The sequence below is a fragment of the Monodelphis domestica genome, chromosome 8, assembly GCF_027887165.1.
Source record: "Monodelphis domestica isolate mMonDom1 chromosome 8, mMonDom1.pri, whole genome shotgun sequence".
In the NCBI taxonomy this organism is placed as follows: Eukaryota; Metazoa; Chordata; class Mammalia; order Didelphimorphia; family Didelphidae; genus Monodelphis; species Monodelphis domestica.
Window position 1 is genome coordinate 11010339 of NC_077234.1, and position 27338 is coordinate 11037676.

Genomic DNA, 27338 nt, shown 5'->3' on the forward strand with positions numbered 1-27338 from the left:
AGTTCATTATTCCTTTGAGCACAACAGTATTCCATCCTCATCAGCTACCACAATTTTAGCCATTCCCCAATTGAGGGACACCCCCCCATTTTCCAATTTTTATCCACTATCAAAAGCATGGCTGTAAATTTAACATTAATATTATTAATCAATAAGGCAGGACTCAAGGATGAAGCCAAGACCATAGTCATTGAATTTACATGTAGTTCTTCATTTCAAGTAGTCTCACAGTGAAAAACTTCTAAACTGGGATACTAATTAGGGGTTTCTTTTTTAGGACCAAAACCTCAATGGAAGGAATTCTCAGACCAGAACATTCTTGTGTCAGATGAGACACCCATTGGCGAATTGTTACATTTCAGCCCAGCTCATTTAGACATTAAGCATTTTTTTTTTTAAGGAAGAAGTAAAGAGGGAAAGAAGGAAGGATTTAAAATATGAAAATGGAATACTGCCACAAAGAAATTCCTCTTGTTTAGGGAAAAAGATGTAAAAAGAATTTATGATAATATCTAATGCTTTCTATGTTTTTTTCTACTTACAAATTGTGTACATACATGCATTCTCTCATTTCATTCTCCCAACAAGTCTTTAGAGAGTCAAGGCAGACATTATTAAGCCCATTTTACATATGGGAAAAGAGACACCCTTGGAGGTAGTCATTTGTCTCAGGTCACATAGCTAGTAAATGGCAGAGCCAGGGTGCAAATTCACTTTTAAGGGTTTTAAATCCATTGCTTATCCCACTGTAAGATGGCACCTCACTCAGGAAATGTTAGAGTCAGATAGATATTGGTAAGTCCCCCAGAATATGCTAGGTCTTTCCATTTCACTTCTGCATTAGCACTTTCCTCACCAAAAGTTTTAGTTTGCTTTTTACTAACCCCTTTTGGGAGGAGTCTGCCCCGAATTTTAGAATCAAACTTGATGCCTTGGAAATAATCTGAAGTTCCAAAGACAGTGAGTGACCCACACTGTCTTAGACGTCGTTGCAGACAAGAAAAGGAACCCTGAGCACATTGAGTTTTTTCAAAGCATTCAGATAAGATGATAATCACAATAACTGGACAAAATAATAGTGATAACGAGCATTTAGATCCCACGTGTCAGTGCTACATGGAGCCCTTTATAAATATAATCTCATTTGATTCTTACAACCACCCTAGGAGTTAGGTGTTGTTTTATAGGTGAGAAACCTGAAGCATCCTGAAGTTAAGTGACTTGCCTAAGGTCATACAGGAAGTGTTTTAGGCTGGATCTGGACTCCAGTCTTCCTAACTTCAGGTTCAATGCTCTATATTGCCTTGCCCAACTGCCTAGAAATTAAGTTTTTCAGGATGATTTCAGGAAAAACATGAACTGATGCAGAGCAAGATAAGTAGAACTGGGAGAACATGTACACAGTAATGGCAACATTGTATGATGATTGACTATGAAAGACTTTGCTACACTCAGCACTGCAATGATCTAGGATAATTCTGAAGGGCTTATGACAAAGACTGCTCTCCTCCTCTGTGACAGAGGCTGGCACATAAGAAAAGTGCCAGGCTGAAGAGTGTGTGGATCTGATCACCTCGATGGGGGAGGAGGCCCAGGAGATTGGAATCTGGAGGAGGAGAAGATTCTGGCTGCAAGAGCAGTTGGTCTCTCAGTCTGGGGAAGCCAAAGAGAGGCTGATTAAGGCTTTCTCCTGAGGGTTACCCACTTTTTCCTGCTTGTGACTAGAAATCCTTCTCCCCAACATTTCCCAACTGAAAAGACTCACTGAAGAGAAAACCTGAGAAAAGGCATTTTGAATCTGTCAGACTTTACCTCAGCTCCTGTTGTCTTGAGTCTGAACTGTGGCCAAGGGACCAAACCTAGGGTCAGCCAACCTGACTTTCTCTCGGGGGCTCAGGCTGCCAAGGCCTGCATTCCCCCCAAACTCGAGGAGGGAGGGAAAAGGGTTTTAGATAGAGACAGGGGCCCCCTTTTCCCCACTTTCCTCTCCCATTCTTTTCCCTGCCAGTTATTCCTTTGTATTACCCTGATTGAGTTAATTTGACATCAGAGTAGTTCTCTTTTCCCTAGCTGTGAATCCAGTGTGAGTGAACAGATCAAGGGGAGACCCTTCGGTCTCGAGTAGTGGAGGGGGGGACAAGAGTGAATCGGGGAGAGCAGCTGTAGCTAAGGAGGGAAGGCAGGAGGGGAAAATCTTCAAACCGTCTCCTCTCTCTGAGCCAATCCTAAACATCTGCTGTCTCCCCTGAACCCCGCTTTGAGAAGGGGGGTCTCCACTCTTCTCTCTCATTTCATTACACCTCCAGAGAAAGAACTGGTGGGGTCAGAAGCAGATCAAAGCGTAGCATTTTCCACATTGGTTTATTTTTCTTTGGGGGTTTTGGCTTTATATATTTTCTCCTAAAACAATGACCAATAGGGAACCCTGATCATATTTTGCAGGTAGAACCCAGAACCATTTGCTTACCATCTCCAAGAGGGAGGAGGGAGACAATTTGGATTATAATTTTGGAAAATGTATATTGAAAATTGTTCTTACATGTAATTGGGAAAATAGAATATCTTTGAATACAGACAAATCAAAAGAAAGCTTTGGGGAAAGGATTGTTGCCTTCAAAGCCGACTGTATCCATCTCTCTTCAATGAAAGCTTCTCAAGGCCAAAATCCTGGCAAAGTGCTGGCAACTGACCCAGGAAAGAGTCATTAAGAGAAGCTCGGAGGAAAGCGGGAAGCAGGGCCAGGAAACCAAGAAGAAATCAAAGGCCACCGAGGCCTCGTGAGGGAGATCTGCTGTCCTGCCTGGCATACGCCAAGGCCGGGGATGGAGGCTGGAGATAATAAAAGAGGGGCCTGCAGTGGCTTTTTGCTTTTAAATTTCCCCGGCTAGGGCACGAGGTTCAAGGGGCCCCCCTTCTGGGAGCCCCTCACGACCTCCAACTCCACTCACCAAGCATTTAGGAAGCACCTTCTCTGTGCCAGGCCTGGGGTTTCAACATGGGAAGGAAGGGAGTCATCCTCAAGGCCGGGAGGACAGGGAGGCGGGAGGGGGGGCTCCTGGTGGGGCGGCGAATCTCCAGCAGCCAGAGCGGAGGGGCTGCCGAGGTCCAGAGGATGCTGGTCTAAGCGACGGCAGAGGCTCCTGGGAGAGGAGGCTCGGCGCCTGGCAGTCCCCGCAGGACGCCCCTCACAACTCCTGCCAGAGCACACCGGAGATGGCTGGGAGCTGGAGGAATCCACAGCCTCCAGTGTGGGGTCAATGGCCCAAGGAGCACATGGGGATAGGGGAGGGGGCAGGGAGGCGAGCATGCGCGGGAGCGCTCCGGGCTGCGGTGGCCCCGCCCCTTTGCCAGCCGAGACTCACGTTTTCATTCTGCATGCCGAAGAAGGTGCCGTAGTGTCCCGGGTAACCTGAAAACCTGAACAACGCGCGCTGGTTATCCCCCAAGCAAGGCTCCAGCCACGTCTGTTCTGGGTCAGGGCAGGCCTAAGGCTGGTCACAGGGACCGCCCGCCTCCTGGGGCATCTCTCCCTGGGGGGCGGGCGGGGCACAGAGACTGAGAATGGAGGCGTGGCCCAGGCCAGGCCTCCCACGTATCTCTGGGGGCTCCCTATGGGCAGCCTACAGAGGCAGAGAAGAGCCGAGAGCCCCGCCCCCACCCCACACTGCTGACTGCAAATGGTTTGCAAACTGGAACCTTTTCCTTCTTTTACTCTAAAAAGGAGCTGGCGTGTGCCTGCGGCATTAGACGATTACATAGGCTTGCACTGCCCATACTGAGCATCGACTATGCTTTTCTGAGTTTCTAAACATTGTGTCCTCTGCAGCTTTTCTGCAAAACTCCCCCCAAATTCCCATTTAATTAAACAACAACCACCCCGTCTCTGAGCGGCAATATCTAGGCAGTGGGGGTGAAGTGACTGGCCCAGGGTCACACAGCTAGGACGGGTCGGAGGCCACATTTGAACCCAGGACGTCCGCTCTCTGGGCCTGGTTCTCCCTCCACGGAGCCACCTGCCTGCTGTGATTTATGGACGCCACAGCAGGGAAGTTGCAGGCTGCAAGGGCCCTGCTCCCTCCCTATTTGCCGCACACTCTCTGGGTTCTCTGGTGATGCCAGATGGGTCCCTTGTGCCCGCTGCTCCTAGAAGGGCAGTGCCGGGTCTCGGGGGCTCCCCAGCAGCGGGGCAGCCTGGGAGCCCGGAGGGAGGTCAGGGCCAGGACGGTCGTGCCGGTAGTCCCATTCCCTGATGAGGCGCCCGTTCAGGCCGGGCTTCTCTCCAGGCTGCTCTCATTAGTCCAGTGACACCCCCTGACGGTGCTGGTCGATGGGCTAATGAAACCGTGGAATGAAGCCAGGAACGTCCCCTGTCTGAGCCCTGGGAGGAGCCCCTGCAGCCGCCTGTCCCAGGGACCCGCAGGGCAAACGGGAGCGGAGGAAGCCACCCTGGCTCGGGAACCGCCAGGGACCACAGAGAAAGTTGAGGCGCCTCCTCATTGAGCAGCTGAGAAAAGGGAGGCTAAGAGCGGGGGAGCCCCAACGGCCGCTGGTGGCATTCCTGTAGTCCGGGGCCCCAGCTGCTCGGACACCGGCCAGCGGCCGCCTCTCAGCCTCCTCTCAGCTGCCTAGTGCTGAAGGTGGCCGTGATGGGTGGCAGGGGCATGGCCCGTGCGTGTGCGTGTGTGTGTGTGCAAGGACGAGGCCGGAAAGGCTGAACCAATGCTCGAGTCACGCTCACTCGAGGGTCTCTTCCAGTTGGAAATACACGAGTCGAAGGGCCCCAACACGTATGGAGCGACCGGAGCCGGCCAGAGTGCCCAGAGAGCCTTGGGACGCCCAGGCGCACCCCGGGACCGAGGCCAGAAGGCCTTCTCACTCCCTCCTCTGGGAACGGAAAGCTAGAGAGGAAGCCGGGGAAGGAGAAGCCGCGCTGTTCCAGCACCTAAATTCTGTTATTCCACTGACCTGTGAATCAGGCCCCAAAGAGGCCGAGGTGGGAGCCCCCACGAGGGTCCCGCAGCTCTGAGGCCCCCCCACGCTCCTCCCCCCCCCCATCCCACCTGCCTGAGGAGGGAGAAAAGGCGGAAGAAAAGCTGACCGACCTGCCCTTGAAGAAGGCGATGTAGATGGGAACGGAATAGATGTTGACAAAATGGAAAACGAACACCTTCCAGACAAGCGCGTCTTCGAACTTGGACTGCGTCTTGTGCATTTCTACGGCAAAGGAGAACAAAGCTGCCGTGACGCCAGCACTTTCCCCCTCAAATGCTGCCCCCCAGCTCTAGTCATAGAACAGTGAAGTTGGGAAACCATCTGGCCCAACCTACTTATTTTACAGGGGAGTAAACTGAGGCATAGGGAGGGCAGCTTAAGAGGCCCCACGTTACCAAAGTCAAGTAATTACATTTTCAGTGGTACGCTCACGAGCTAGCGGGTCTGCTCCACCTGGAAAGAACACCGTTTTTAAAGGTCAAGCAACCCAGGCCATGTGGTATAAGGTCCAAAAGAACTGCAGGGAATGGCTGGTGGGCATGAGGTGAGGGAGTTTCCATAGTGGGGATGACATATTGATAGAATCCCAGGCCAAATCTGCCCATTCCCTGCCCTTAGCAAAAAGAACAGCGCTTTGAAACTGTTGGATTTAAATTTATTTTAAAAAGATCCAGTAAAACAATCATCCTAGTACAAATATCAATAATATGGAAATAAGGTCTTGATCAATGACACATGTAAAACCCAGTGGGATTGGCGTGTCAAGGTGGAAGGGAGGGTGGGAGGAGGGGAGGAAAGAACATGAATCATGGAACCATGGAAAAATTCTCTTAATGAATCAATAAAATTAAATTTAAAAAAAAAAAGGCCCAGTAAACAGACCTGGAAATGGTTATACTGTCAGAGTTGTGATATGGGGGGGGGGGGAGGTCATTCTGCTAATACCCCTTTTCTTCCCTTTTGAATTCTTTCTTTCAGGGAATAATAATCTGGGTAGGGGAAAGGGGAAAGACTTCTACTTGGAAATGAACAGGATGTACAAACAAAAGCTACCAATGATTTTTGAAGTAAAAAGAGGCTATTAAAGCATTTGTCTTAATTTGGAATCATGCCCAAAGGGCTTTGAAAGAATGTCTGCTCTTTGATCCAACCTAGGTTTGTACCCCAAAGAGATAATAAAAAAGGGTTGTACAACAATATTCATCGTCACACTCTTTGTGAAAGCAAAAAATTGGAAAATGGGGGGTGGGGTGTCCCTCAATTGGGGAATGGCTGAACAAATTGTAGTATTTGATGGGTATGGAATACTATTGTGCTGAAGGATTGATGAACTGGAGGGATTCCATGTGAACCGGAAAGACCTCCAGGAATTGATGCAGAGTGAAGGGAGCAGAACCAGGAGAACGTCCTATACAGAGAATGATACACTGTAGCATGATTGAATGTAACTGACTCTGCTACCAGCAGCAATGCAATGACCCAGGACAACCCTGAGGACCTTATGAGAAAGATTCTATCTAGATCCAGAGAAAGAACTGTGGGAGTAGAAACACAGAAGGAAAACATATGACTTATCACTTGTTTATATGGGTGTATGATTTAGGGCTTTGGTTTTAAAAGATTATTCTATTACAAAAATGAATAATATGGAAATAGGTATCAAGTGGTAACATTTTTCAACCCATTGGAATTGCTTGTCAGCTCCAGAGGGGGAGGGAAAGAAAATGAATCATGGAAACATGGAAAAATATTTTAAAAATTTAAAAAGAATCTGCCTTAACTATGACATGAAAAATGGCTTGTTTGAACAAGCATCTTTACAAAGTGCCTAAGCTATATGCCAGGCACTGGAGACAAGGACAAAAGGGGAAAGTCACTGCCTTCCTAAAGCTTTTAAATATAGACAAAGTACCTAGATATATTTACATTTATAAACATACATACACATATAAACACATACAAAAACACATACACACATATGGTACCATAAAGAGACAATGCAGTGGAGGCCAAGGAGTGCAGAAGAGGAGAGGTAGAAATATTAGCAGCTAGGGACATCAGGAAAAGAGATGGAATTTGAGTTAATATTTAATTTGTTTTTGTTTTTATTTTTTTTTTCACCCTGACTCCTCCTTCCCATCCTTCCTTTCTCTCTTCCTACCTTCCAAATTGAGATTAATCCCAATTTTAAACATTTATTTCCAATCTCCACAATGGATATGATAATAAAGGGAAGATTGAAAGAATGAAGGAGGGAAGGAAGGAAAGGAAAAAAGAAACAAAAGAAGAAAGGTACATGTCACCTAATTAAGGTGGTGAAGGAAGGAGGGATTGAAAGAAGGATCACATTTACTTCTTTCTCACCTTCCTTCCCACCAAACTTCTTCCCTTCCCTACCTTCCCAGTATCTAATTTCCTTCCTTCCTTCCTTCCTTCCTTCCTTCCTTCCTTCCTTCCTTCCTTCCTTCCTTCCTTCCTTCCTTCCTTCCTTCCTCCCATTTTTCCCATCATTACCATATTCATTTTAGGGAATGGGGATAAATGTTTTAATTAAAATTAAGTTTGACCTTTGAAGAACAGAAGGAAGACTGGAAGGAAGGAAAGAAGGAAGGAAAAAATAAAGGATTATAGGAACAAAAATGGAAGGAAAGAATGAAATAATTTTAGTATGAAAGGAATGATTGAAGTAAAAATTTGAGAAGGAAGAACTGAAGAAAAAAGGAAGGAAAGAAGGATCACATTTCTTCTTTTCCATCCTCCTTTCCATCAACCAGATTTCCCTCAATCATCTCTCCCTCTCTCCCTCCTCCCTACCTGGTTCCTATCCTTCGTTCCTTTATTCCTTTCTTTCTTCCTACCTGCCATACCTTATTCCTTCCCTAAACCATTTCTATCATTACCATATTAATTTTAGAGATTGGTAATAAATGTTTTATTCAAAATTAAAGTTCATTTTTAAAAAAGCAGGAAGGAAAGAAAGAATGAAGGAAAAATAAGGAAGGAAGGAATTAAAGGATGAAAGGAATAATTGGAAGGGAAAGGTAGGAAAGAAGAAGTGAAGAAAAGAGGGAAGGAAAGAAGGATCACATTTGTTCTTCCCCACTCTCCTTCCCCACCAACCAGCCTTCCTCCCTCCCTCCCTCCCATCCTTCCTTTCTTCATCCCCAAAATATTTCCAATCATTACCATATTCATTTTATAGATTGGGAATAAAGATTTTAATTAAAATTCAATTTCACCTTCAAAGGAATGAAGGAAGGACAGAAGAGAAAAAAATGAAGGAAAGATTGAAGAAACAAAACAAGGAATGAAGGAAGGAAGGATTTCTAGGACAAAAGGAATAAATGAAGTAAAGTTTTGGGAAAAATGTAAAGAAAAAAACAGAAAGAAAGAAGTATCACATCTTTCCCGCTTTCTTTCCTTCCTTCCTTCCTTCCTTCCTTCCTTCCTTCCTTCCTTCCTTCCTTCCTTCCTTCCTTCCTTCCTTCCCTCTTTCCTTCCTTCCTTCCATCAAAAATAAGATTAAATCCATCTTTAGACATTTATTCCCAATCTCTAAAATGGTCAATGGTAGTAATGGATAAAATTGAGGGAAGGGAAGGAAGAAAGGAAGAAGTGAAGGAAAGTGGGATGGAAATATATATACCATTAAGTTCTTTCCCACCATCATTCCCACAAAGCATCCTTATCTCCATCCTTCTACCAATTCATGCATCCTTCTTCCTTCCTTCTTTCTTCCCTTCCTCCCTTCCTCCCTCCCTCCTTTAATGATTGCCATCATTATCATAATCATTTTAGAGATTGGGAATAAATTATTTTCTAAAATGAAATTTATTTTGAAGAAAGGAAAGAAGGAAGGAACAAAATGAGGAAGAAAAAGAATTAAAGGATGAAAGGAAAAATTGAAGGAAAAATTGTAGGAAGGAAGAAGTGAAGATAGAAGGGAAGGAAAGAAGGATCACATTTGTTCTTTCCCACCCTCCTTTCCATCAACCAACTTTCCCTCCCTTATTCATTCCCTCTCTTCCTTATCCCTCCCTCACTCCCATACTTCCTTCATTCCTGAAATATTTCTGATCATTACCATATTCATTTTATAGATTTGGAATAATGCTTTTAATTAAAATTCAATTTCACCTTCAAAGGAAGGACAGAAGAAAAAAATGAAGGGAGGATTGAAAGAATGAAACAAGGAATGAATTCTAGGACAAGAGGAATAACTGAAGTAACATTTTGGGAAAGAAGTGAAGAAAAATGGAAAGAAATATCACATTTCTTCTTTTCCACCCTCCTTCCCATCAACCAGCCTTCCATCCCTCACTCTCTCCTTTTTGTCCTTTCTCCCTTGTCCCTTCCTCGGATTCTTCCTCCTTCCGTCAATCTTTCCTTCCTTTCATTCATCCTTCCTTCTGTCGTTCCTTCCTTCCTTTCTTCTTTCCTTCCTTCCTTTGTTCTTTCCTTCAAAATTGAGATTAAATCCATCTTTAGATATTTATTCCTAATCTCTAAAATGGTTGTGCTAATAATGAGAAATATTGAGGGAAGGAAGGAAGGTAGAAAACCAGGAAAGTGAGAGGAGGGATGGAATGAAGTATAACAGAAGAAAGGATATATGGAAGGAAGGAGAGAAGGAAGGAAAGAGTAAAGGATGGAAGCAAAGATGGCATGTAGGAAAGAAGGTGGGAGGAAAGAAAGGAAGGTTGGAGAGAAGGAAAGAAGGAAGAATATGAGGAAGGAAGGAAAAAGGGAAGAAAATAAGGTGGGAATGGACAACAGAAAGAAGGAATGATGGAAATGAATATTAGATTCACTACTTTCCTGGCATTCTTCTTATAACCCATCTTCCTTTCCCTCCCTCCTACCAACTATCTTGTTACCTTCTCTCCTTTATTTCTTAATTTGTTCATTCCTTTCTTCCTCCAAACATTATTTCTACAGTTTTTCCAGTCATTCTTTCATTGATTCTTTCCTCCTTCCCTCTTTCCCTCTTTCCTTCCTTCCTTCCTTCCTTCCTTCCTTCCTTCCTTCCTTCCTTCCTTCCTTCCTTCCTTCCTTCCTTCCTTCCTTCCTTCCTTCCTCTCTCTCTCTCTCTCTTTCTCTCTCTCTCCTTCCTTTTATATATTTCCCATTATTACTGTATCCCATTTGGTGATTCAGAATAAATGTACTAATATAAATTTAATTTGAGGATTGAAAGATGGAAAGGAGGAATTAAAGACATAAGAAAGAAGGAAGGAAGAAATGATATGAGGGAGAAAGGAACAAACTAGCTAGTAAGGAAGGAATGAAAGATGAATGGAAGAACAGAAGGAAGGATGGAATAAACGATAGAAGAACAGGAGAAAGGAACAAATTAAATATGTTCATAGGAAGAAGGAAGGATGGATGGAAGAAATGATAGAAGGAAGAAAGGGAGAAAGGAACAAAGAAAACATGAAGGAAGGGTGAAAGGAAGGAAGGGTGAAAGGAAGGAAGGTAGGAAGGAAGGAAGGAGGGAAGGAAGAAAAGAAGGCCAAACAACAGTAATAATTAGAGTTAGAAATGTAGGATGGAAGAAGTGAGGAAAGAAGGGGTATCAAATAGGATCACATATTTTTCTTTCTCACCCTCCTTTCCACCAATAATAAGCTTTAACTCCCTCCCTATATCATTCTCAATAGCCCTCCCATTTCCCTCCTATGTTTCCTTCCTTCCTTCTTTGCTCCCTTCCTTCCTTCCCCTCTTTCCTGTCAAATTAAGATTAAATTCAAAATTACCTAAGTATTGCTAAATCTCCAAAACAGATATGATAAAATAGGAAGACTATGAATTAATGAAGAAACAAGGAAGGAAGGAAGTATGGAAGGAAGGGATGAAAGATATAAGAATGGAAGAAGGAATGAAGGAAGGAAGAAAAGAAATAATATAGATATGTAGTTTTCTACCTACCTTCCTTCCATCCATCCATATCACCTTTCCTTCATTCCTAATTTCCAGAGTGAAATTAAATCCAAGTTTAAACATTTATTTACAATCTCCGAAATGGATATGGTAATAATGGGAAGATTGCATGAATAAAGGAAGGAAAGGAAAAAGGAAGGACAGATGGATAAAAGGAAGGAAGGAAGGAAGTAAAGATAAAAGAAAGGAAGAAATGAAGAAAGAATGAAAGGAAGAAGGGAGGAAGACAGGAAAGAAGGAAGGAAAAAGTTAGAAAATAATGTAGGAATGAACAAGGGAAAGGAGTGATGGAAATGAATATTTGATTCACTACTTTCCCAACATCTTTCTCATTAACCATTTTCCTTTCCTTCCCTCTTCAGCATCTACCTCCTCACATTCTTTCCTATGTTCATTTGTTCATTCATTCATTCCTTCCTTCAGTTCCTTCCTAACTTTTCTAATTGTTTCCTTCCTTCATTCCTGCTCCCTCGTCCATCCATCCATACTTCATTCCTTCCTTTCGTCCCTAAATGTTTCCTGTTATTACTATATCCACTTTGGAGAGTCTGAATAAATGTACTAATATAAATATAATCTGAGTTTTGGAAGAAGGAATGAAAATTTAAGAAAGGAAGAAGGAAGGAAGGATGGAATAAATGATAGAAGAAAGGAAGCAAGGAAGGTGGAAAGGAAGGAAGAAACAAAGACAGAGCAACAGTAAGAATTAAAGAAAGATATGTATGAAGGAAGAAGTGAAGAAAGGATGGTTGTAAAGTAGGATCATATTTTTTCTTTCCCACTAACCTTTTAAACAATAAGCTTTAGCTCCCTCCCTCTCTACCTCTTGCCAGCACTCTCTGTTCCCTCCCATGTTTCCTTCCTTCCTTTCTACCTTCCTTCATTCCTTTCATCCTAATACCCTTTCCTTCCTTCCTAATTTCCAAAGGGAAGTTAAATCCACCTTTTTAGATTTATTTGCAATCACTAAAATGGATATGATAATAATGGGAAGATTGTGTGGATGAAAGAAGGAAGAAGAAAGGAAACAGGTAAGAAAATAAGGTCGGAATGGACAAAGGAAGGATGGAGGAATGGAAAGAACTATCACATTTATTATTTTCCCAATGTCCTTCCCATTAATCACCTTCTTTTCTCTCCCTTCAGCAGCTACCTCCTTACCTTTCTTTCCTTTGTCTTCGTTTGATGGTTCCATTCTTCCTTCCAACATTCCTTTCATTGTTTGTCCAAAGATTCATTCATTGGTGTGATCTGTCATTCGTACCTTCCTTCCTTCTTTCCTTCCTTCTTTCTTTCTTTACATTCTTCTCTAAATTTTTCCTTTTATTACTGTATACACTTTAGAGATTTGGAATAAATGTAATTAATATAAATTTAATCTGATGTTTGAAAGAAGATGGGAAGGGATGACAGAAGTAGAAAGGAATAAGGAAGGATTGGAAGTAATGATGGAAGGAAGAAATACAGGAAGAAATGAAAATTGGAAAGAAGACAGGAAATAAGGAAGATAGGAAAGAGAAGAAAGGTGGGAGGGAAGGAAGGATGGAGAAAAGGAAAGAATGAAGAAAGAAACAAATGAAGAAAGTAAGGATGGAAGGAATGAAGGAAGAAATGAATGGAAGGATGGAAGGAAGGCAGAGGGAAGGAAGGAAGTGGGAAGGAGGGAAGGAAGATGGAGAGAAGGAAGAGAAAAGGTAAGAAAATAAAGTTGGAATGAACAAGGGAATGATGGAGGGATCAAAGGAACATCACATTTATTACTTCTCCAATGTCATTCCCATTTACCATCTTCTCTCTCCCTCCTCACCAACTACCTCCTTACCTTCTTTCCTTCTCACTTCATTTGTTGGTTCTTTTCTTTCTTATAACATTCCTTTCATTGTTTGTTCAAAGATCCTTTTGTTAGTTTGTTCCATCATTCATATCTTCCTTCATCCCTTCCTCCCTTCCTTACATTCTTCTCTAAATGTTTCTTATTATTACTATATCCATTTTAGAAATTTGGAATAACATATTAATATAATTTTAATCTAATATTTGAAAAAATGAAGGAATGACAGAAAGAGGAAATAATGAGGGAAGGAATGAAGGAAGAAACAAGTGAAGAAAGTAAGGATGGAAGGAAGGAAGGTAGGAAGGTTGGAGTGAGAGAAGGAAGAATGGAGAGAAGAAATGAAGTATGGAAGGAAGGAGGGATGGATGAAAGGAAGTGATGATAGAAGGAAGAAACAAATGAAGAATGGAAAGAAGGGAGGAAGGAAGTAGAGAAGGAAAGTGGGAGGGAGGGAAGGATGGAGAGAAGAAAAGGATAGAAGAAAGGAAAAAGGGAAAGGAATGATGGAAATGAATATTAGATTCATGACCATCCCAACATCCTTCACATTAACCATTTCCTTTCCCACCCTCCTCACCAGATACCTCTTTATCTTCTTTTATTTCTTCATTCATTCATTCTTTGCAATATTTTTTCACGAGTTTGTTCAGTCATTCCTTCCTTCCTTCTTTCTCTAAATGATTTCTATTATTACTGTCCACTTAAATTCAGAATACATTAATTTAATTTTCATCTGAGCCATGCAGTAAGGGAGGAAAGAATGATAGAAGAAAGGAATAAAGAGGTAAGGAAGGAAAGAATGATAGAAGAAAGAAATAAAAAAGTAAGGAAGGATGGATGGAATTAATGATAGAAAGAACAAGGGAAGGAATGCTATTTGGAGATTAGTTCAGTCATTTAATTTGTTTTCATTCATTCATTCCTTTCTTCCTTCCAACATTCCTTTTGAGACTTTTTCAGCCATTCTTTCATTCATTGTTTTGTTCCTTTCTAACTTCTTTCCTTCCTTTTCCAATTCCTTCAAGTTTAGAATTTATTTTCAATTACCAAAATGGATATGATAATTTAGTGAAGATGGTTGGAATGAAGAATGGAGGGAGTAAGGAAGGAAAGAAGGGTTAAGGTTAGGTCAGGAAGGAAAGGAAAGAAAGAAGGAAGGAAAAAGGTAATTAAATAAGGTAGGAATGAACAAGGGAAAATGGAAGCATTGAAAATAATAACATATTTATTTCCTAACATCATTCCCATTAACAATCTTTTCTTTCCCTTTGTTCCTGCTTCCTCTCTTCTTTCCTTTCTGTCTTTGTTCCCTTCTTCCTTCTAATATTCTTTTGATTGTGTGTTCAAAAATTCTTTCATTTCCTCTTTAGAAAACTGGAAATGAGGGGATGCCCTTCAATTGGGGAATGGCTGAACAAATTATGGTATATGTTGGTGATGGAATACTATTGTGCTAAAAGGAATAATAAAGTGGAGGAATTCTATGGAGACTGGAACGACCTCTAGGAAGTGATGCAGAGTGAAAGGAGCAGAGCCAGGAGAACATTGTACACAGAGACTGATACACTGTGGTACAATCAAAAGTAATGGACTTCTCCATTAGTCTCAATGCAATGTCCTTGAACAACCTGCAGGGATCATTTTCTCTTTAGAGATTTATAATAAATGTATTAATATAAATTTAATCTGAAGTTTGAAAGAAGGAAGAAGGAATGAAAGAAGTAAGAAAGGAATATGGAAGGAAGGAAAGACTGACATAATGATGGAAGGAAAGGAAGGAAGGAAGGAAAGAAATGAATAAAGGAGGGATGAGAGGAAAGCAATGTTGAAGGAAGGAAAAACTGGAAGGAAGTAGAGAAGGAGGGTGGGAGGGAGGGAAGGAAGGATTGAGAGAAGGAATGAAGAAGGAAAGAATGGAAAGAAGAGAAGGATGAAAGGAAGGGAGGAAGGAAGGAATATAAAAGGGAGGGAAAGATGGAGAGAAGGAATAACAGAAAGAAGGAAAGAAGAATAGAAAGGAAAAAGGTAAGAAAATGTGGTGGGAATGAATAATGGAAAGATAGAAGGATCAACAGAATATCATATTTATTACTTTCCAAATGTCCTTTCCATTAATCCTATTCTTTCCTCTCCCCACCTCACCAGCTACCTCCTTACCTTCTTTCTTCATTCCTTTATTTGTTGGTTCTGTTCTTCCTTCTTCCAATATTCCTTACATTATTTGTTTAAAGATCCTTTTGTTGACTAATTCCATTATTCCTTCCTTTCTTTTTTTCATTCATTTCTTCCTTACTTCCTTTTTCATTCATTTCTTCCTTCCTTTCTTCTATAAATGTTTCCTATTATTACTGTATCCATTTTAGAGATTTAGAGTAAATGTATTAATATAAATTTAATCTGACATTTGAAAGAAGGAAGGAAGGAATGAAGAAGTAGAAAAGAATAATGAAGGGAGGAAGAATGGGTGTAATGATGGAAGAAAGGAAGAAATGAATGAAAAAAGGAAAGGATGGAAGTTAAGGAAGGAAAGAAGGAAGAAATGAATGAAAGGATGGAAGGAAGAAAGGAAGGTTGGAGAGAAGGAAGGAAGGAAGGACTGAAGAAAAGGATGCAAAGAGAGAAGGAAGAAAGGAAAAATGTAAGAAAATAATATAGGAATGAAAAAGGGTCAGAAGGAGTGATGGAATTTGCCACTTTCCCAACATCCCTCCCCTTAACATTTTCCTTTCCCTCCCTCCTCGTCAGCTACCTCTTTTTCTTCTTTATTTGTTCATTCATTCCTTAATTCCAACATTTTTTCAGGAGTGTGTGGAGTCATTCTTTGGTTTGTTCTTTCATTCGTTTATAAATTCCTTCCTTTGTTCTACAATTCTTTCCTTCCTTTCTTCCTATCTTCTTTCCTTCTAAAAGTCTTTCAATAGTTTGTTCAGTCAACCTTTCCTTCCTTTGATAGTTTGTCAATCCTTCTTTAAATGTTTCCTATTATTACTGTATCCACTTTAGAAATTCCAAATAAATGTATTAATTTAAATCTAATCTCTACCATTAAAGAAGGAAGTAATGATAGAAGTAAGAAAGGAATGAGGAAGGAACGATAGAAATAATGATGAAAAGGGAGGAAGGAAAAAGGAAATAAGGAAGAAAAGAACACTGGACAACCATAATAATTAAATATTGTGAATCTTAAAACTGCTCAGACTGTACATTAGAAGATTTGGTTAAGCTATTTCCCATTTTAAACAATGCAGGTACTTGGTCAGGAATGTATTGAGAACTTTAAAATTACTCCACCCATACTTAGACAGTGCCTTAGGGGAAGATAAAATTGTAAACTCCTGATGGAACAATGAAAAAGTCCCTAACTCATACTTATAGTAAAGCTAGAACCTTAAGCTAGGTCTATTTTTAGATCTAATACAAAAGGGTGCTAAGTACCTATAAAGGTTAAATTAATCACTAAAAGGTCAAGCAACTTACAAAAAGCAAGCTTAACAAAAGAGGTGTGAAGTTTTAGTCTACCCAGAGAAGGTGATGACAAAAGAAGATGTGAAGTAAGAATGGTCAGTCCTGGGGAAAACATCTACTGTGATTGGTAGATGTGAAAATTTAGGGGAGGTGACACGAGAAAATTTTCTTTAAAAAGAAGCAGCTCGAGATGGAGTGAGTTGGAGTTCGGACTAGTTGGAGTTCGTAGTTCAGTTTGGGTTTTCGCCGTGGAGTTTGGAGTTAGTTGGAGGAGCTGGGTCTCTGAAACTCAGTTCAGGAGTTGAGGATTTCATTGAAGGACTGGAGTTTTGCTTGGGACAAATCTTGTGGTGAGTGATAAAAGAATGACTAGTCTCTCTTAAGGCTCAGGCCTAGGCAAATTGGCCTAGGCCCTTCCTACTATTTCCTCTTACTCTTGTCTCTCTCCCTTCTCTTAATTCCTTCATTTGTATTAATTAAAATCTCCATAAAACTCAGCTGACTTGGGTATTTTCATATTTGGGAATTTTTCCCATGGCAACCACTTATTTTTTTTAAAAATTAAAATCAAGACACCAAAATTATCTTTACAGTTTTGGCAATTCACAGTCTTGAAAACCCACATTTTTCGTGGCTACAATATACAGATCTAAGAATGAAGAAGTGAAGAAATAAGGGTTGTAAAGCAGGACCACATTTCCTTCTTTCCCACTATTCTTTCCACCAATAAGCTATACCTCCCTCCCTATCTCTCCCTCTCATAAGCCCTCCATCCCCCTTCTCGTTTCCTTCCTTCCTGCCTTCTCCCCTTTCCTTAACTTCCTTCTTAATTTTCAAAATGAGATTAAATCCAAATTGAGATATTTATTTATAGCCTCCAAAATGGATATAATAATGGGAAAATTTCACAAAGGACAGAAAGAAGGATAGGAAAGAAGGAAAGGAAGGAAGAAGGAAGGGAAAGAAGGAAGGAAGGAAAGAAGGAAGGGAGGGAGGGAGGGAGCATATTTGTGAGAAATGCAATCCCTAAAATTAAATCATTCTTTAGGAATAATTGCCCTGATTGGGAAGAAATGGGACTAGAAGAATTAAGAAGGCAACATATTTTTGTATTGATAATGAGGATAAATATGATGAAAGGGACACTGTAATAGAAGATTTAAAAAAAGAAATTGAGGGATGCAGAAAATAAAGCTAGGGACAGTGAAATAAAGGAAGTGAAGACTGTGGCAGCTCTAAGATCTGTACAACCAAGCAACCAATACAAGCTTAGAGAAAGGAGATCTGGACCAGAGGTGTTTCTTGTGTAATTGTGTTGGACATTTTGTCAGGAACTGTAGGTAGAGAGGGCAATTTTTCCAGACAATTAAATAGAAACGGAGGGTACAATAGAATAATTGGAATAATATTAATATTAATAATAATAATAGGGACAATTACCAAAGTAGAAATAATGTTAGCATGTGCCAAAATGCATGCTCTCAGGGGGCTCAAGCACCAGATTTAAACACTATGCAGGAGTGGATTAAATCTGGAGCAAGACCCAAATACAGTCAAGTAGTTAAGGGTGATCAGAGCAAAGGGGCATGTTCGTTATGAAGGTGTACCCAGAGGTCTTCTGTATTTGAACGATCAAGGGAAATTAGAGATAAGGTTAATGAAGTTATAAATTATGTGATTGAAATAAAGAAAAATGTAATTAGTGTTAATAATTGTGAGGGAAAAGACAATTGTAATGTAAAATTAGTGGGAAATTCTAATGATTGTGAAATAATGGAAAATAGTGAAGAATGTAAATTGGATAAAGATAATGTGATTGTAAATGAGAACAATGATACCAAGGTAGAGATTATAAGAACCAATGAGAGTAGTGAAAAGCTGATGATGGTGGTAAAGATGCTAAATCCTGGGAATATCATGCAATTCAAGCAGATGTAAATTTAGATGGACAGGAAATGACTGAGCTTTGTACTGATGTTACTGTGCTTGCACCAGTGTTGGAAAAATTCCAACCACCAAATAGTACAGAACCATATGTGTCTGTAACTATTGGAGATCAGATTTATGATCTTCTGGTTGATATTGGAGTCAATAAATCAGTTTTGCAAAGTCTTCCTAAGAATTGTACAATGAAGGTAATAGGAGCTACTGGTAAACCACAGAGAGAATGGGAAAGACTGAGGAAGGAAGAAGAGATGAAAATAAGGGATGAAAAGAAGTATCATATTTCCTTTTTTAGCATCTTTCTTTATACCAACCTTCCTTCCTTCTCCCCATCTCTCTCCTTCCTTCCTTCTTTCCTTCCTTCCTTCTCCCCATCTCTCTCCTTCCTTCCTACCTTCTAAAATATATATGTTAATAATTAGAAAGATTGACAGAAGGAAGAAAGGGTGATAGTTAGAAAGGATGGAAGTATGGAAAGAAGAAAGATAGAAGAGAAGGGAGTAGGAAAGGAAAAATAGAAAGAAGGAAATAAGGAAAAAGTGAGTGGAGGAATGGAAAGTATCTCATTTCCTTCTTTCCTACCCTCCCTCCCACCAAACTTCTTGCCTCCCTCCCTCCTGACTTTTCTCCTTCTCTCCATCCTCTGTCCCTCCTTCTCCCCTTTCATCTTACCTTCTTTCTTTCCTTCAATTTCCCCACTAATTACTATATCCATTTTAGAGATTTGGATTAAATGTATTCATATAAATTTAATTTCACATTAGAAAGAAGGAAACAAGAAACAAAGGGAGGAAGACTGGAAGGAAAAAGAAGGGAATGAAATAATATAGGAAGGAAGAAGTGAAGAAAGGTGGGATGGAAAGAAGGATCACATTTCCTTCTTTCCCAGTCATTCCCAACAAGCATCCTTCCCTTCCTCCCTCTTTCCTTTCTTCCTTCAAAACTGAGATTGAATTCATCTTTAGACATTTATTCTCAATCTAAAAAATGGATATATTAATAATGGAAAAAAATGAGGGAAGAAAGAACTGAAGGAAAGAAGGAAGGAAAGAACAAAGGATGAAAGAAAAAGAGAAGTTAAGAAAAAAAGAAGGGAGGAAGGAGAAGTATCCCATTTCTTTCTTTCCCACCCTCCCTCTCACCAAATGTCCTTGTCTCCCTTTCTCATGCCCTTGCTCCTTCCTTAAACGGATTCCTGAACCAAATATAATATTCTAGTGGGGAACTGCCCAGGACAGAGGATAGATAGCAAGACCAAGGGAGTTGTATGATTCAAAGAAACAGCTGAACTCAGTCTATGGGCTTTGATGTCCACCTCTCTTAAATAGGGTTAGTGCTTGAGTAGCTTTAGCTCTGGACCTTGCATCGGGAAGACTTTATTGTATATTGTGAGGCTGAAAACTTCCAGAACTTAGCACAGTTGCCAGGCATATAGTAGGAGCTAAATAAATGTTTATTAATTAATTGCTAGTTATGCCACTTGCCAGCTAAGGCACTTCATCTTTCTGTGAAGTTTAGAGGTAGGTTTCCTTATCTCTAAAGGGAGATGGTTGGGCTGGAGGGCTTCTAAAGTCCCTGGTCTGAGGTGGGAATGGACTGGGTGATACTCAAGTTCCCTTCTTTCTCTAGGCCTGAAGTGTAGCATCCCAAGCATATTCACATCTATGAAATATAGATGACTGTATTATTACTGTGTCTCCAAGCATGAGGTTATACCAATGAGGCTTGTGAATGTAACCTTGAACTGGCCATGCGGCCCTTGGCTAAGACAAACTCATTAACATGCTCGGACTCAATTTCCCGGGAAAGCGCGGTTTGCAATCTACACGCCCAAAGGTGTTCCCTCTACCTTGCCACCCAATCTTAATTGTCTATACTTTGTGATGTGGTTACTACGTGCTTGGGAGTACCGCCCAAGCAGGACAGGAATAAATTCAGAGGCAATCCCATGAACTTCCTCTTGGCCTTTCTCCCTTCCATGGAGCTCCACTGGGCTCCTCAATGACTATGTCTCTCTCTTCTTGACCTTCTCCTTCCCCGAGGCTGGAACCATCTCGGCCTGCATTCTCTATCTTAATCTCCTCAACCACCTTGTATTCCATTATCCTCATTTTCCACCTTAAGGAAAATCATAGGGGTTGCCTGCCCTATCCAATCACTGATTTGTCGGCGTCTTTCATTTCCACCCTGGTTCTCGGTTCCTACCTCTCCTCGGGTCCCATCACAAAGGTGAGCCCCTTCCCTTGTGGGACCCTGCTGGTCAGGGAAGTCCATTAAGGAAAACCCCACATGAAGTTCTTCCCATTTGGGGGTACCATATTTCCCCTGGGGACTGCTTCTTGGAAACACAATTTTCAATCTATAAAACAATCCAAAGGGAACTCGTTATGTAATAAAATGCAGTTATTAAAACACTAAAAGCAATTCCTGGACTCAGTCTAAGAATTCCTGCTCTATACTGTGTTTCTGTGGAATACCATGACTTTCATCCCCCTTATTCCTGAAAGTCTGCCCCTTTCATGCACCCCAAGATTGCTTTAGTTTTCTTTGCTCCTCCATGCAGTCCACCAAGACCCCCAGACCTTTTTCAGAAAATGCTGGTCCAACCAGAATCTCCCCTAACTTGGCCTTGGGAAGTGAATTTTTTGAAACCAAGTTTAAGACTTGACATATAATTAGGATCAGGGTAATTCCTTTTGGATTAGCTCTGGATCCTAACCAATCCAGATCTTTCTGGATACTCATGCAGTTATACAGCTTAGATCCTCATAGCAACCCTGGAGGGTTTCTATCCCCACTGTCCATATGAGGAAATAGGTTTGGAGAAATAAGTAGCCCAAGGCCGCCCAGGTAGACAGGGTGCTGGCGCCAGGATGGAAGAGCAGGTGTCGTCTCTCTGGCCATCATCCTTTCCATGGCACCCCCTCCCTAGCCAAGGGCCCTTTGCTTGGCCCTGCCCTTCTCTCTCTAGACCGACCATCCAGCAGCAGGCCAGAGATGCTTCCTTGCCACTCTTCAGAAGCCACCACTTACCCCAGCTGGTCAGCACATACGCAATCGGGATATAGATTTTAATCAGGAGGAGGATGAAGGAAAGATTCAACAGGGCGCTGGTGAAGTTGGCAATCTGCGCTCCCTAAGAGGAAGGAGGAGGCGGGTGAGTTGGAGGCTCTGGTGGGGCCTCCTCTTTCACTTGCTCCCTGGGCTGGGGTCAGGACGACGGGGTCCCTGCCCTTGTGGAGCACGCGGTCTAGTGGAGAAAGATGCAAACACGGGCTATAGCACGCAGGGATGGAATCATAGATAGAGCAAGAAGGGATTTAAAAGCAAACAAAACCCTCGCCTTCTGTCTTAGAATCAATACTTTATATCGGTTCCATGGCAGAGCAGTGAGGACGAGGCAATGGGGCTTAACGGACTCGCCCAGGGTCCCAGAGCTAGGAAGCCTTGGAATCATCCAGATTTGAACCCAGGACCTCCTGTCTCCAGAGCTGCCCCCAAGAAGAGATTTTAAACACTTATAGACTCCAAATCCCTCATTTTACAGATTAGAAAACCGAGGTCCAGGAAGCAAACGGTTGAGGCAAGAGTTGAACCCACGTCCTGCGCACTCCCTCTCCTAACACTGTCTCCTACGTGGGCTCGCCTTTCTGTAAAACCGCAAGGACACCTAGGGGAACCCTCTGCCATGTGCTGGTCCTCAGGTGTAGACAAGAGGCTCGTCTACACTGGCTTCCATGTGGTGGGGAACATTTTCTCTCTGGGTCCTCTGTAGTCTCCTAAAAAATGCCCACAGAATTCAAGCCCCCAGATAGGGAGGGCATCATTTCTGTGTCCCTGGGAGCACCAGCCCGGCACGCCACGTTTAAAAATACTTGTCGAGGGCCAGGGGGAAGCGTGATTCGGAGCAAGAAGGGGCTTCAAAGGGGCCTTTAGCGCCCAGGCAGGAAAGTTCTGGCCTCAAAGGGGGCCTCGAACCCTTCCTAGCTCTTGCCTGCGCCCTGTCTTAGAGCAGATACGCAGAAGGTGGGGGTCCAGAGCGAGCCGGGCAACCCCAAATGCTCGCTGATGAATTCTGAGGTGGCAAAGCTCAAGTCAGAACCCAGAGCTGGTGGTTCTGTGCTGGGCGGGTCTCTGCCTTGAAGCTCAGGCAGCCCAGGATGGAGGGAGCAGCAGAACACAGCGGGGCCCCCGATGGCCCCCGAGACTCACCCACGTCAAGAAGAAGATGTTGCTGGACTTGGACACCAAGATGGCGATGCCTGCGCGGTACAGGATGATGGCTATCAAGAGCAGCGTGACGACGGCCGCCTGCAGGACGAACCGGTGGGGGAGCTGTGAGGAGCCTCCCTGCCAGCCAGGCCCAGAGCGGGGGCTCTCCCTGGTGTCAGGCAGCCCCAGGGCTGGCAGAGCCCCGAGAGCACACTTAGCCCAGCATCCTCGCTGAGCCTCGCTTCAGAGGAGAGCGCGGAAGCCCGGGGAGGCGACGTGCCTCCCCTGAGGGCCCCTGCCAGTAAGTGGGTGCGTCAGGTGCCTCCCACAAGAGTCAGTGTGGCCCAGCGGCCAGGGTCCCCAGTCCAAGCCAGCTGGGTGGCCTTCATCGCTTCCTTCCAGTTTCCTCGCTGTAAAATGGCTATCATAAGAGCCACAGATAGCCAGGGCTCTGCCAAGTCTAAAGCCTGGTCTCAATTCCATTGTTGTTATACTCGAGACCTTGGCGAGGGCAAGGAGACCACGTCTGCTGACTCTTACCGTCTGGAAGGGTTAGGCAATGGGGGTGGGGGGGTGGGGGGGTGTCACCCAGCTAGGAAGTGTCGGAGGCGAGATTTGAATCCAGGTCTTCCCAACGCCAGCCTTGGGGCACTCTTATCCACTGTGCTACCTAGCTGCTCCATAATATAGTTTTTATGAGTCCTAGGCTGATTCCCCAATTGACAAATGGTCAGAAGATAGGAAGGAGAAATTTTCAGATGAAGAAATCAAAGCCATCATTAATCATAGGAAGGAATGTTCTAAATCCCTCTTGATCAGAAAAATGGACCTTAAAACCACCCTGAAGGACCTCCTCACACCTAGCCCAGTGGCCAATAGGACAATAAAGGAAAGTGATCCATGTGGGAGGGGATGGGGCAAAATGGGGACACTAATGCATTGTTGGTAGAGTTGTGGATGGATCCAAGTATCCTGTAGGGCAACATTGAACTATGCCCACAGGGCTATCAAGGGCCTTCACTCTGTGATATCTGGGCTGGGTCTGAATTCCAAAGAAATGGTAAAGAAGGGGAAGGACCTGCTTGTACAAAGATATTTGTGGCAGCTCATCTTGTGGTAGCCAAGAAGGGGACACAAAGGGGCTGCCGATCTACTGGGGCATGGCTGAACAAACTGTAGTCCCTGCTGGAGATGGAATACCATCGTGCTATCAGGAGGGATAGGCTGGAGGATGCTGGGAAAAGCTGGAAAGACCTCCAGGGATGGCTGCGGATTGAAAGGAGCAGAATGGGAGGAAGGTGGTGCCCAGGAACAGAGAGGCTGTGGGTGACCCGATGGGAGCGCAGCCATGGGGACAGTCCTAAAGGAGAAGGCACTGCCAGAGTCAGAGGGGTGAGGACCAAAGCCGCCAGCTTCCTCACTCATGTAGCTGTGGCTTCTTTTGGGGCTTTGGTTTCCTATGTGCAGGCTCGCCAATATAGAAGTGCTTTGTAAGGTAATAAAACTCAAATTAAAGCAAACAAAGAAAACAAAAGTCTTAGGCTGGGATGGAGAGCCAGGAGTATAGCTGGGAGGGAGGTCCTGGGTTCCAATCCGGCCTCAGACACTTCCTAGCAGTGTGACCTTGGGCAGGTCACTTCACCTCCACTGGCAGCCCTGACTGCTCTTCTGCCTTGGAAAGGGTATGTGGCATTGGCTCTAAAATGGAGGGGATGGATGGTTAACCATAGGTTGAAAACCCCTGGGGCTGAACTGGGGAGACACGTCCTGGGCGCTGTTACCATGGCAGCAACGATGGAGGCTGCCACAAAGATGTGCAGGAAATCATTCTTTTGGGGGGTGTCGGGCTCTTCTTGGTCAGTGATCAGGTCCCAGGATGTCAGAGGGGCCATGACGGCAAACGGGGGCAGAGGCTGCTCCTGAAACGGAGACACAGAGAGCTCTGGGTGCCAGGACGGCGGGGCTACCCTCGGGCCTGGAGGAGTGGCTCACAGGGGCTCCTGCTTACCTTGGAGTCCAAACAGTCCCACTGATAGGCCAGCCTGGCGCTCTTCCGCTTCCAGTTCTCCAGGAACATCACTGCCCACAGAGACATGAACACACTGAAGATGACGGTCCCCTTGTTGTCGAAGAGCTGGCCGGTCTGTGGGGCCCAGAGAGGGGAGGTGAGTGCCGGGGGCCAGGCCCACGGGGGCGCATGTGGGGACCCCAGAGGGGACGAGGAGAGCCGAGAGCAGGGCCCGGGCTCTCGGGGAGCTGGGGAGCCTGAGGCCTGCCTTCACAAGGGTGGCTTCTGCTCCCTTTGCTCGTCCCAGCAGACGGCTAGCTGCCTCGCACTGCCTGGCTCACTGGGCTCCCAGGGCTCTGGAGTCGGTCCTGCTCCTCCCCCCCCCCCCCCCCCGCCAGGCCCCCGGCTTCTGGAGAAGTCGGAGAGGGGGCCGGCCAGCGTTGGTGCAGTCTCCTTCCCGAGCCACCCCGGGGCCGCTTGAGGCTCCGAGGCCCGTGGCCCAGAGATGGAGCTGATGGAGGCCTCTCCTGAGCCCTGGTGGGTGCTGCTCCCACCACAGCAAAGCCTTCGTGCCCACTTGGGCCTGGGGGTCGGGGAGGGCAGGATGGGCGGCCTCTTTAACCCGCCACCCCTGGGGCTGGGAGCCGAGCATGCAGGCTCGCAAGGACGGGAGGCCGAGATACGAGGGTGCTTGGCCGGGGCCTCCTCCACTGAGGCCGAGGGGGGGAGGGATCTGCCCAAGGACTCCCTGACTCCAGGCCCGGCACTCTATGCGCGGAGGCTGATCCCAGGGAGGGCGCCTGGGGAGGGTCTGTCTGTGTTGGCGGAGGAGCTGCGCCTGCCTCCTGGAGATCTGGGGCGTCTATGGGAGGGGGACATCCGCATCGTCCCCCAGCGGGCCGGCCAGCAGCCGCCCCCGAAGGCTGGAGGGCCGGGAAGGGAGGGCCGGACGAGGCACGCTGAAGCTGCAGAGAGGCCAGGAGAGCCATCCCAGGGAAGCGGGGGGCCTGTCAAGCAGGGACGGGCCGCGGCTGGAAGGCTGAGCCTCCTGGGGGGCTTCCAGACCCAGCCCCGGCCTCCGGCTTGTTTTTTAAGAAGACTTTGCTGGCTCTTCCCATATAATGGGCTCATTTGGTCATCGAAGGGTTCTAAACCGCTTCTGGAGCCGCAGCCGGGCTCTAAAGAGGAGGTTCGGAGAGGGAAGGCACAGAGCAGAGCCTCGAGTCAAACCCGGTGCCTCCTCTGGGTGCTCTGCCTGGGCCTGCCCCCCCCCCCCCCCCCCCCCCGGCGAGGCCTCCTTCAGGACATCTAATGTTTCTGGCCAAGCCGGGCGTGCGAGAGACGCCACGCTGGAGCTCCCTCGGCAGTCTCCAGGAGAGACCTGAACCCCGGGGGGGGGCGTGGCCTTCCCGAGCACCCAAGGGGGAGCCGGGGACGAGGAAGGGCTCCATTTCATCAAGCCTGACTCGCGCTTCTCGGGGGGCCACCAGGGCTCCCCCGTCCCGGTCTGGGCCCTGATCTGGGGGGCGGACGGTGCCGGGGGAGCAGCCGGGCCCCAAGGGCCAGGGGGCCGCCGTGACTACCAGGAGTAAGAATTGCACCCACACACGGGGTCCTCGGCTGCCACCCATCTGCCTCATCGGGGTTCCCAAGAACTGGCCCCGGAACAGAGGTTGAGGCTGCTCACGGGGTCTGAAGAAGCAGCGAAGCCGGCTTGCCTCCGAGAGGGGCTCCCTGAGGAGCAGTTCTGAGCACGGCCCTCTCTGAACTCGGGCCACCCTTCCGGGCTCCCGCGGGGTGTCTGGGTAAGGGTGGGGCCCAGCAGGCCCCCTCCCCCCTTCCCGGCCCAGCAGGCCCCCTCCCCCCTTCCTGGCCCAGCAGGCCCCCCCCTCATTCCCGGCCCAGCAGGCCCCCTCCCTCCTTCCCGGCCCAGCAGGCCCCCCCCCTCATTCCCGGCCCAGCAGGCCCCCTCCCTCCTTCCTGGCCCAGCAGGCCCCCTCCCCCCTTCCCGGCCCAGCAGGCCCCCCCCCTCATTCCCGGCCCAGCAGGCCCCCTCCCCCCTTCCCGGCCCAGCAGGCCCCCCTCCACACTTCCTGGCCCAGCAGGCCCCCTCCCCCCTTCCCGGCCCAGCAGGCCCCCTCCCCCACAAGGAAAAGCTGAGCTGCGGCCGCCGCTACCTTCACGGCCTCGCAGATGGTGGACAGCTTCCAGAACGGGCAGTCCTCGCACGAGGGGCACATCTCGTAGTCCAAGGAAGCGTTACAGATCTCGTCCCTGGGAGGGACACAAGAAAGGAAAAGCTGCGCCAGGAGAAGGCCCGACGCACACCCGGCAGGCTGGGGCTCCAGAGGAGGAGGAGAGCCGTGGTCCCCAGAGCCTCTCCCTTCCCTCTCTGCCCCCAGGCCGCCAAGTCTGCAGCCGGCCTTTCCCCAGAGGAGCCAGAAGGGGCGGCCGGCGGCCCAGGACACCCTGCTCTGGGAGAAGAGGCCGGCCGGGAGAGGTTTCAGGGCTGCTTCTCTGGGGCGCTTCTGACTCCCTTTCTCTGCACGATTCACAACCCAAAGCTGCCTCAGAGCCGGCACCAGCAGCCTCCCCCCCCTTTGGGTCGGGACCTGCTTCCACAGGGGTCACCTGGGCCCGGCCCGTCTGCTCCTCCCCGGCTGTTTCCCTGAGAGGATCCCGCCTTCGGAGTCCTGGCTCTCGCCCCCCCCAAGGATGGCTGGAGCCAGCGGGGGCCTCTTGTGAGAAGAGCAGCCCTGCTCTGAGGGCCCGGAGAAAGCACCTGGGGGGCTCCCCATCTTCTGCGCGAGGCCCCGCGAGGGCCGAGGGGCCGCACTCACGTGGGGACGTCTGCGCTGGAGCCGAAGAAGGTCGAGAGGAACACCACGATCCCGAACACCGACGCCGGCAGCAGCCACGCCGTGTAAAACCCTGCAACAGGCG

At 45.9% G+C, this 27338-nt stretch overlaps 1 protein-coding gene across 4 annotated transcripts in view; it reads right to left on the reverse strand.

Annotated features, from left to right (window-relative positions):
- Nucleotides 1-27338, reverse strand: part of ANO7 (anoctamin 7) — a 79363-nt gene that overhangs the window by 14482 nt on the left and 37543 nt on the right. For all 4 annotated transcript variants that reach the window (XM_056808617.1, XM_056808616.1, XM_056808615.1 and 1 more), the window contains 8 exons: nt 27236-27326; nt 26573-26669; nt 24396-24530; nt 24169-24306; nt 22388-22486; nt 21209-21311; nt 5103-5214; nt 3363-3417 (listed from right to left, as the gene is read on the reverse strand). In XM_056808617.1, coding sequence (XP_056664595.1) covers nt 3363-3417; nt 5103-5214; nt 21209-21311; nt 22388-22486; nt 24169-24306; nt 24396-24530; nt 26573-26669; nt 27236-27326 — 830 coding nt within the window. The remainder of the gene's footprint in view (nt 1-3362; nt 3418-5102; nt 5215-21208; nt 21312-22387; nt 22487-24168; nt 24307-24395; nt 24531-26572; nt 26670-27235; nt 27327-27338) is intronic.